At 27.9% G+C, this 11639-nt stretch overlaps 1 protein-coding gene across 1 annotated transcript; it reads left to right on the top strand.

The window, feature by feature from the left end:
- Positions 1–3036: 3036 nt before the first annotated feature.
- LOC119600892 (elongation of very long chain fatty acids protein) lies at positions 3037–8385 on the top strand. The gene is made up of 6 exons (XM_037951464.1): positions 3037–3139; positions 6234–6364; positions 6449–6639; positions 7314–7388; positions 7452–7751; positions 7818–8385. Exons 2-6 carry the CDS (start codon positions 6304–6306, stop codon positions 8076–8078), a joined length of 888 nt encoding a protein of 295 aa, XP_037807392.1. The 5' UTR covers positions 3037–3139; positions 6234–6303; the 3' UTR covers positions 8079–8385.
- The last annotated feature ends 3254 nt before the right edge of the window (positions 8386–11639 follow it).

The raw sequence follows: 11639 nt of genomic DNA, 5'->3' as shown, positions 1-11639 counted from the left end.
GGGTAATTGTTCATTACGAAAAATGAACCCAATATTTGGGGCACTTTTCATTTCAACCTTGGGGAGATTTTTCATTAATTTTGGGGTGATTTTTCTTAAAAAATGTTAGGGTTATACTTCATAATGAATTTTGACCCCAACATTGGGGCAATTTTTCGTTTTATATTTTGGGGCCATAATTCGCAGCGCCGAATTATTTCATAATGAAATAACTCCCCATTTTAAATGTGAAATAATGCTCCAAAAAGCGAATTAAATCCCCAAATTTCGTTGTTTTTGCTTTCTGGATAAATTTTTAGGCAGTTATTTCATTTTTGTTTTGGGGAGTTATTTCATGACGCCATTTATTTCGGCGTCATGAAATAATAATAACTCCCCACGAAATAACTCCCCAAAACAAAAATTAAATAAGTACTCAATTTTGGGGAAATATTTCATTATGAAATAATTCCCCAATTTAAAAATTAAAAAAAGCCCCAACGAAATGAAATAACTTCCTAAATTAAAATGAAATAACACCACATTTTTGGGGATTTATTTCATATGAAACAAATCCTTAATTTTAAAATGAAATTAGTTCCCATTTAGAAATTACAAATTATGGAACAAGATGGTTTTAGTGACATTTCTAAAAAATGTAGGTCGCTCATACTTTCGAGTGGGGCTTCAAAGTTTAATACATTTCAGTTTAATCGCTTAATAAAGATTCCCATAATAGCTGGCCTGCGGCCGTACGCAAGGACTTTCTACTCTATAGTATGTCCAACAACGGCTTCTCTAAATAAATATTTCCTAAATAGCCGGCCTACGGCCGGACGCAAAGATTTACCACTCTATAATATGACCAAAAACGGCTTCGCTTAGTAAAGATTTCCTAAAAAGCCGGCCTAAGGCCGAACACTCTTGATACAAGGAGAGTGTATTCTTAGCGAAGCCGGTGTCAAATTTACCCCAGAGGATAAAATCGTTGCGCCCGGCCGAAGGCCGGCTATCAGACATATATATTTTTATTTCGTGTGATAAAAGTAATATAATGAAATAACTCCCCAAAAATATTTTTAGGGATTTATTTCATTTTTGAATTTTAAGGAATTATTCAGGAAGTTTTTTCATTTTTGTTTGGGGGTTATTTCATGAAAAAAGCCCCAACGAAATTAAATAACGGCGTCATGAAATAACTCCCCACGAAATAATTCCCCAAAACAAAAATGAAATAACTCCCTTGTTCAGAAAGCAAAAACAGCGAAATTTGGGGATTTAATTCGTTTTTTGGGGAATTATTTCACATTTAAAATGGGGAGTTATTTCATTATGAAATAATTCCTCAAAATTCAAAAATGAAATAAATCCCTAAAAATATTTTTGGGGAGTTATTTCATTATATTACTTTTATCACACGAAATAAAAAAATATATACTTTTTTTAGAAATGTCACTAAAACCGACTTGTTACATAATAAGTCTCCAAATTTGAGGACTTATTTAATTTTTATTTTGGGGAGTTATTTCGTGGGAGTTATTTCATGACGCCGAAATAACATTCCATTTTTGGGGATTTATTTCACATGAAACAAATCCCTAATTTTAAAATGAAATAAGTTCCCATTTAATAATTCGACATTCGGCTCTTTAAAAAATTGAAGCCGATGTTGGATATATGATAGAGTGATAAGTCATTGCGTTCGGCCGTAGGCCGGCTATTTAGGAAATATTTATTAAGCGAAATTAAGGAAATCTTTATTAAACGATCAAACTGAAATGTATTAAACTTTGAAGCTCCACTCGAAAGTATGAGCGACCTACTTTTTTTAAAAATGAAATAACACCCCAAAAATGGGGTGTTATTTCATTTTAATTTAGGGAGTTATTTCGTTGGGACTTTTTTATTTTTAACTTGGGGAATTATTTCATAATGAAATAAGTCCCCAAATTTGAATAGTTATTTCATTTTTGTTTTGAGGAGTTATTTCATGACGCCGTTATTATGTTATTTTAAAATTGGGGAGCTATATTATAATGAAATAAATTCAGAGAGTTTTTTCATTTTTGTTTTGGGGAGTTATTTCATGACGCCAAAAAGAACAAATTGTTTAGAATTTTAAATATGAATCTAGATCGCTGAACCTGCTTGGTAATTCTGTGAAGCAACTTCTTTAAATATAAGCTAAGGAGATCTTAATATGAGGAGAATGAGTTCTTAGTGAAGCCGGTGTTCGATATAGCCCAGCGGAGAAAATCTTTGCACCAGACCGAAGGCTGTCCAAGATATATTTTATGTCGGGTGTGATAAAAGTAATATAATAAAATAAAATAACTAACCAAAAATATATTTACTGATTAATTTAATTTTTGAATTTGAGGAATTACTTCATAATAAAATAACTCCTAATTTTAAGTGTGAAAGAATGCCCCAAAAAGTGAATTAAATCCATAAATTTCGTTGTTGTACACATAAAAAGATCAACCAGTTACGTGATTATTATAACTAAAAGGAACATTAGTTATTTTCTTACATATTTCAATATGATACAGTTAAATACTTGTATTACATTTAAATCTCAAGCAAGATCCATGTAAAAATATCAAAACGCTTTATATTTTTGTAAATAAAAATTGGGAAGTTTAAACTAGAACACAAAAAATTTTATGAAAGTCAAAGTTAATCATCAATATCATTCAATTGTTTCAAAAGTAATAAAGAAAAGCAACAGAACACCCAATGACTTAAAAGTGATATTGCAAAAAAAAAAAAAAAAATACTCCTTCATTCTTGACACTTATAATTTAATTGCTTTTGACTAGGTTAAGAAAAAAAGCATGGTCAAAAGAATTATTGTCTAAGAATATAATCAACAAAAGGTAAACCCTATGAAATATCATATAATAACATATACAAACTTACATATATAACCACGAAGGTGTAGCCATACACGCATACATAGTACTCAAACTCACAGACATTAGATTTAAGGTTTGTTTGATTATTTCAGCCAACATGCGATCGTATACTTAGTAGAGTAGATTTCAGACGGAAAGCTCAGTTTGTGCAGAGATTTTGTTAGAAGCGGATGTCAAAGGTTTCGAGTGTAGTAGACCAAAAAATCATAGAGTAGAAAAATAATCAATTACTCATCTTAAAGGTGAGCAAAGATCTACCTATTTGAACGAGGATTAAGTTGAAATTCAAACAAGTGTTTAAATAAATTATTTGTGAAGGTTTTCTGAATCGAATAAAGTGAAAAAATGTAAAAAATCTTTAAGAAGAGTTAACAAATATTTACCTAATCAATATTTTGAGAACTTTAAATTGAAAGCATTTAGTTTTTAAAAAATGTGTTTTTAAATTTTGTGGAATGTTTAAGATCATGGCATAAGATATTGCCATGGTTTAAGATATTAATAAAAAAATATTAGTTTCACCGAAGAATTCGCATACATAGATCGAATCATAACAAAATTCATGTTTGATCACCGCTAGACATGTGGAAGCTTCACTCGCTAAACAATTAACTCTTTCAAACATCAAGTGGAAAAAAGAGGAAATAAAATATTATTGTTCCATAAAATTTCGTTATAATTGTTAATATAAAATAACTAATTGTATACTAAAAATATATAGCTATATACATATATTATCTGGTGAAATATTCAGGTATGTGATGAAATTCATTTTTAAAATCGGTCGATTTCAAATCGCTCGAATTCCATCACATATCGGATTAAGCATATATAGTAGGTTGTGAAAAATCTTTATTATTTTTTAAGTTCCGGCAAGTGAAAAAAATTAATTCCGTTGTAAGTTACAGTTTTAGTAACCATTGCCAAAGTGGAAAAAATATATTGTTATTGTGCTAATATTGATAACGATCATTTAAAAAATCAGAAAAGTTGTGTTAATCGTCCTTGTCATTTAATAACTATTAGTGCGTAATATACATCTACATATCGTCATATGAAATCCAAAAAGCCCTAAGTTACATTGAACAAATTTTTCAGGAAAAGCAAAAATCCTTTTAAAATGATAAATAATCCAATAATTTTCAACATTTTCTCAAGTTAAGCTTTTTTTATTGACAAATTAGTATTTGAAGAAAAATTTGCGCTTTTTGTTTTAATTGCGGAGATATGAAACATACGCCCTTGATTATTTGTTTTTTCTGAAACCCAAAAGGGCGTAAGTTACATTAAAAAATAGTAAGTTTCAACATTTTTATCTAAATTAAAATCGGTTTTTGTTAGTCAAATTGGCCGGAACATGGAAAGCATAAGGAAATTGGATTTTTTTTTAAATTCTAAAGCTGTTAAAAAATCTATAAATCGCAAGGTTTTGCTAAACGGGCCATTTTTGTTTTATTTGATGCCAACTTATATATTTTTTTTATATTTGTTTTAAAATTATGCAAGTTTATTTAAGAATGATCATCAAATAATAAACATGTATTATAGTTAATTCAATAAAAATATAATTAAACAATTTTAACGAAGATAAATGAAATGCATGTTAATTTTCTTTTGAAACTTTTGGCTATCTTCCTTTACAGATCCTGTAAACAATCAGGAGGAAATTGTCAGTATTAAAACTAGAATGTATAAAGTAAATTTACCCAAATTTTTAAATCCGTCTGCAATTTAGATCACCACAATTATTTTCAATTTTTACAATAAAATAACATTTTTAACAAAACACAACTTCATTTACAAGAGATCAACTTTAAACCGAAACAAAAAAATTTTTCATGTAGTATACAAAAGAAAAATAAAACGGTACTTTAGAGTTCTGTTTTTTTTAAGAAATAAAAACAACATGAAAAAGGCAGCTTAAATCGTAATCTATGTTATAATCAAAGTGCATGATATGTTGGATTACGCATACATTGCACTCTAAGTACTTAAATTGCTCGCTAAGAACGTCATACTGATGTTATCGAATATTTTCTAAGTACTTTGTTCATTTCATTTTAAAGAGGTTCAGTTTTCATTTGCCGGAGGTATTAAAACAGATCATAATTTCAAAATACATACATACATACATACATACATACATACATACATACATACATACATACATACATACATACATACATACATACATACATACATACATACATACATACATACATACATACATACATACATACATACATACATACATACATACATACATACATACATACATACATACATACATACATACATACATATATTCATACAAACATACATACATACATATGAAATATCATCTAAACAATTTTTTTTTTTTTAATATTTATTGTCTAAAACTCTTTAAAATAGTTGTAATCATCTTTTGTTGAAGTAAGATTGAGAAATAAACTCAGAGCACATGTGAACCGTTAATTTTTTATTAAAAATTCAAAGATATTATTCTTCAACATAGAAATAGTCAAGTCTTGAATAAAAATTATAATCATAAATTGCTGTTACATGACAATATCATTCAGCAGATTGGTCAAACTACAAACATAGTATACAATGCTAATGAGCATGTCAGTTTAGCGATGTTATGATGTTCAGAAATGACGAACAACAATGGGATACTCGCACAGCCGCAATAATCGTTGGAGTTATTATTTGATTGCCAAAGCAAATTACCGAAAACGGCGACAATGGAATTTGTTTTGGCTACAAAACGTGTGTTTACGTACGTATATATATGTATACATACATATACATATGTACAGTTTGTAATATACACACACGGTTGTTTGTTTAGACATAGAGCTCATAAATATATGTACATTCATAAACAGCCATAAAATTATGTACATATGTATGTATATATTTAAGTATACATATTCATATTATTGTGTAAGCATGTACTTGTTTTATTTTCAAGAACACAAACATGCATATCATAGAACTAGCCCTGCTTTGACTTATCTGTTAACCACGATGTATAGTAGTATCCAGGCTTTGAACGTAAATCTCATTTTGGAAATATCCAGGCTTTGGACGTAAATCGCATTTTGAGAAATAAACTCAGAACACATGTGAAACGTTAATTTTTTATTAAAAATTCAAAGATATTATTCTTTAAGATTAAAAATACAAATTATAATTTGTTTTTTAGTCCAAATTCAAAAACAAATTACACGTGTGTATGAAATAATGAAACTTCCTAAAAATAAATACATAAATACAAATTTATATGATTAATATACTTTTAATAGTAATATTAATAATAATAAATTAATATCTTTTTTTCTACTTTTTTAGATTTTTTAAAATAGTTTAGACACCGAAACCTTATAGTTACTATTCTTAGCAAATTTTTAATATATTAAAAATGGCGGGAATGAATGCTACCAAGACCGACTACTGGAATTTTCTTTTTATTGAACTGGCTGGTAAGTTACTCTGGAAAATATATATGCTAAATAAGTATTATTAAATCGAATAAGTACATACATATACATATTTTTTCATTTCAGATCCCCGAACCAATGATTGGTTTTTGATTAAGTCCCCAGTGCCAACTTTGACAATACTTTCTATTTATTTGTGCTTTGTTCTTTCATGGGGTCCGAAATTCATGAAAGATCGAAAACCATTTAAGCTGGAGAAAACATTAGTGGTTTACAACTTATTTCAAGTTATAATTAGTGTTTGGATGGTTTATGAGGTAAAATTTCTCAAATTTTAAAAAGAATTATTATAGTATGTAGCTAAAAGTAGAAAACCGAATGTATGTATGTATGTATGTATGTATGTATGTATGTATGTATGTATGTATGTATGTATGTATGTATGTATGTATGTATGTATGTATGTATGTATGTATGTATGTATGTATGTATGTGTGTGTGTGTTACAGATCATTACCCAATAAGCAAAAAGCTTTGAAATGATGTAAATATGTACATACATACATATATTTGAAAACATATTTAAATATCACACATAGCCTTTAAGAACAAATTTGAAAATTTTTGTTTTCAAATGGAAAATTAGTGCCATCTCAAATAAAAAGGCAGTTAGAAATCAAACCTATTTTTCAAATATATTTCAAATTTAAAAAAAAGCTCTAGAGATAAGCTTGAAACTGAAAAAATAAGACATTCATACATTCTTTTTATCATATTCTTCTATTATATCTCCGATTAATTCTCGTATATTTAGCGTTTTTTTCGCTCCCTTGCTGTAGAAAAAATTTTGTGTTTTTATTTTCCAAAATAATTTTTTTAAAGAAAATTTTCGAAGTTCAATTGAAACAAATCTTTGAAAGTTTTATAAATATCACAATAAGTAAATTCGAATTTTAAGAAATATATATTTAGTATATGTGTATATTTACAGGGTTTTGTAGTTTGGCAAAATTACAGTTGGCGCTGTCAACCAGTGGATCGGTCAAGGACTCCTATGGCATACAGAGTAAGTTGTTGCAATTTCGGTATACTATTTATACAATTGAACAAATTTTAATGTTTCCTATAGGAAGCTCGTGGAGTTTATGTTTATTATTTAGCTAAGATTACAGAACTCTTGGACACTGTATTTTTCGTTTTACGCAAAAATGAACGTCAAGTTACGTTTCTGCATGTATATCATCACAGTGTTATGCCTATGATTTCTTGGGGGACCACCAAATACTTCCCTGGAGGACATGGTACTTTTATTGGCTTCATCAATTCTTTTGTTCACATAATTATGTATACATACTACTTCTTATCGGCTTTCGGACCAAAAATGCAGAAATATTTATGGTGGAAGAAGTACATCACAAACTTGCAAATGGTAACTATTTTTACTGAAAAAAACAAACAAAAAATAATAATTATTATTTTTCTACCAAAAACCTAGATTCAATTCTGTATGGTATTTATTCACCAAACACAATTACTATACACTGATTGTAATTACCCACGTTGGACAGTGTGCTTCACCCTCCCCAATGCTATATTCTTCTATTTCCTCTTCAACGACTTTTATAAGAAATCATACAAAAAGAACAATTTGGAAAACGAAAAACCATCAGATCTTTTTGCAAACAACAACAACAACGATTCTATGGTCAAAAATCTTAATGGGCCGATGCCAGTAGAGTCTAAGAAATCTCTTTAATATTTATGATTGCAAAAATCATTCAATAGAACTGTAAATACCTCAAAGATAGTACTAATTAATTTGTAACCAAGTATAATTAAGAAAAAATGTTAAATTGTTATTTTCAATCTTGTCTTCAATTAGTGTTATTTTAAACACAGAATAATCAATTTTGTTCATCTTAGTTTTAAGTTTAGTTATACAATATCAATTAGGGTAATCTAAAATGTAAGATTTACGTATAGTACATACTAGATAAATATGTATGTATGTACCGGTATATTAAAATAATTTGTTTTAAAATAAAAAATACATTACATAAAAAGAAGGAAATATTACTTATGTCTGCAAGATGAAATTAAAAGGCGTTCTAGCTGTGGCGGGGTGATCATTTCTATTGATGTGAAATGTTTGATATTGATAATAACGGAGTAATAAGCAAGAATTCGAGACGACCTCAGAAAGTGTTATCAAAAAATTAGATTTTTTAGGCATGCTTAGGCAAAACGAAATAAAAACAACAATATTCAGCTTTATAAAGTAAATATTGTTCTTGTAGTTAATTTAAATAAACGAAACAGAACAAGTAACTTGTACGTTGTTATTGTTTTGATAATGATAAAATCTGGCATGAAAAATTGCATGTGGAAAATTAAAAAAAAAAAAGTAATAATTTTAAATAATTTTGTTTATAGAAATGTTTGTTTATAGAATCTATATTTTATAGATATTCTTTAAGCATTATACGCGTCAAGGCATTTTACGCTTTTGTACTTGTAACTTGCAGCATATAAATACATTGATTCTACTTTTTTGATAGATGCGTAGAATGCCAGAAAGCGTAAAACGCGTGGTATGGGCCTCCAGCTTTAATCACCAACAACAACAGATTAACAAGCTAGCATTTTTTGAAATTTTTGATCACATTCGAGTCATTTATGACCCTTCTGCACGATTAAAATGATCATAAATGAGAAAATGATACCAAATTTTCTAATCCTATTTTAGGCATTTTGGAGTTTTTTCAGTGTCATTTTTATGTTTGTTACACATAAAAACAATAATAGAGAAAACAGTTTTCGATCTTCCGACTGCGCGAAACATAATTACAAAATAAATTTATATACAATCATATTTCGAACACCTGGATGATCTACAAATGATTGCTGTAGATTTTGTAATAGTTTTTCGAATAAATCAGATGTTAATTATTAATTGAAATAATTTAGATTTAGTTTAGTGATTAGTCACCCAACTATCTTCCGTAGAAGATCGTTGAACATAGAAAATTATTATAAATAAAGCATAATGTAATTTCAATTTCCTTGACAGAAAATCTATTTTATAAATATTACACAAACTCAAATACTTATACACATGATACAACCATAGAAAGGTAGAATCCATATAGTAGCATATAGGCGAAAGGGATTGTCAAAGACCTAAGTCCCCTGTCAAAAACCTAACTGGTGAGAATGTATTAGTAGAAGCAAAAAAATAAACACAGTTGTTCAAAAGGTACTAAATAATAAATGAATTTCTGATACGTTATTTTTTGTATGTTATTACTGGGATTTTATATACTAGTGAATGAAAATAATAGTTAATTTATTTTTTTCAGAAAATATTTCATCTTAAAACATATTATAAACACGTCTTTTTCTTATTTTTTCTGTACTAATGGAAAAAGAAAAAAAGTATGTGAAATACTTTTTTATTTTCAATACGAAAATTTACAACTTTTCTTTTTTCAGTTTTAAATAAAATGAAATGTCTAAGAATAAAAAATATTTTTTTTTCGTTTGTAAAATATAAATTATTTTCGGGTTTTTAAATACATTAAAAGTGTGGCAAAAAATAATAAATATTAAGTTTAAGTGATAAGAAAAACTATTAAGTGCTAAAATCCTCGCAATTTTGCGAAGAAAATTTTAAGTTTTGTGAGTACGTTTAGTTCTCTCAAGTGTGTTTTATTCTCTCAAAACTCGTCTGTGTAAAGAGAATAAAAAATTTTGTTTGACAATCCCTTCAGTTTCGCCTATATCCCTACTATATGGTAGAATCAGTAGGGAGAGTTGTCAATTCTCTGCCTTGTTAAGCCAAACAAAAAAGAACTAAAAAGAGAAAAACTTAAAAATCTTCAACGAAAAATACCATGAATCATTTCATGAACGGCACACGCAAAATTTTTATTGGTTTTACAATCTTTTTGATTCAAATTATTCAATTTTATTTTCTTAACAAAAAAATTTCAATAATTTTTATTTGACGTTTTTCTTTATATTTTTTAATTTTCTTTTTTGTGACAATTCAAGGCATGTAAAATTGAGAACGTACTTTTCTACTGATTCTACCTTATTATTGTTTTATTATGACTTATACATATAATTTTATAAACGAAATTGAAATTATATTAGCTCATTTAGACCACATACAATTTTTTAGCAACTCTTCTAAAAGAGTCTTTTATGAGCCCATTTTCTAATTAGTTTAGACTCATTTCTGATTATACATAGTTACGAACCATTTTTAAGTGTAATTGTTGTTGTTCTGTTACAAATAAAAGCAAATAAATAAGAAACAATTTTACATCTTCCAACTTCTTGAAATATGATCACAAAATAATTTTGAAAACCATCTTATTCTAAACACCATGATGACTAATTTAATTTTGTTATTCTTTTTTGATAATATATCGGGATCATTTTCGAATCATTTTTTAAGCGTGCAACTTATTAATCATTTTTAGGTCATCAAAAGGAGTCAAAAAAGTCTCAGTTTACTGATTAATCATCCAACAATATTCTAAATGCTAGCTAGGTTTATATTAAAACACTTTGCCCTTGCACTCTCCCACCCATAGTTGCCAGATGATTTACGATTTTATAGTAATTATTTTAACTATCGAGAAATTTTTATCAATTTCGATAGATTTTAGTTTTGTTTGTTTGTACTTTAAGTTTGCTTAGCTGCATCTGCCGCTAAGACTTCTTGGCCGAATTGAAAGATTATAACGTTAACACCAATTATTCCAATACGACTGGACAGAATATCAAATTGAGTTTTTTGGTTCTTCCTCCACCCACAGCTGAATTACGAATGCATTTGTTTATTATCTGTTTACGAATGCATTTGTTTATTATCTGTTTAATTTGGCAAATATAATTTAAAATACTTTACATTGAGTTCTTGCAAACTAATTTGGTATGATTCAATTATTCGTATGGAAAGCAAATTTCCTCCTTTAAATCAAGTTTTAAAAAACACTACTCCCTCTATCCTTCTTCCCACTACCAATTATTCTAGATTCAATAGATTATTACGTAAATCATTTTATTAATGGACACACTCTAAAACATCCTGCAGGAAATGAAGCTATAATTGTCTTAATGCCACTAGTACTAACACTAGAACAAAAGACACTAGTACAAATTGGGTTAGAGTTTATATGGAAAAATACTAGTACTAGGAGTAGTTGAATGGCGCCACTTGTACTGATGTTTGTTTGACATGTGTTGGAAAAAATATGTAAATATTATAAATTATTAAAATATAATTTTGAAACATTTTGCATAAAAA

The sequence above is a fragment of the Lucilia sericata genome, unplaced genomic scaffold, assembly GCF_015586225.1.
Source record: "Lucilia sericata isolate MDLA Ls3-8-SP2 unplaced genomic scaffold, ASM1558622v1 Contig000126F_arrow, whole genome shotgun sequence".
Classification (NCBI taxonomy): Eukaryota; Metazoa; Arthropoda; class Insecta; order Diptera; family Calliphoridae; genus Lucilia; species Lucilia sericata.
This window is presented reverse-complemented; position numbering and strand designations above follow the sequence as displayed.

Excerpts from the sequence above, each read along its gene's own strand:
- LOC119600892 (XM_037951464.1), top strand. The coding sequence starts at position 6,304 with ATGGCGGGAATGAATGCTACCAAGACCGACTACTGGAATTTTCTTTTT. Across the intron at positions 6,640-7,313 it reads GTGTTTGGATGGTTTATGAG|GGTTTTGTAGTTTGGCAAAA; the intron begins GTAAAATTTCTC and ends GTATATTTACAG. Across the intron at positions 7,389-7,451 it reads GGACTCCTATGGCATACAGA|GAAGCTCGTGGAGTTTATGT; the intron begins GTAAGTTGTTGC and ends TGTTTCCTATAG.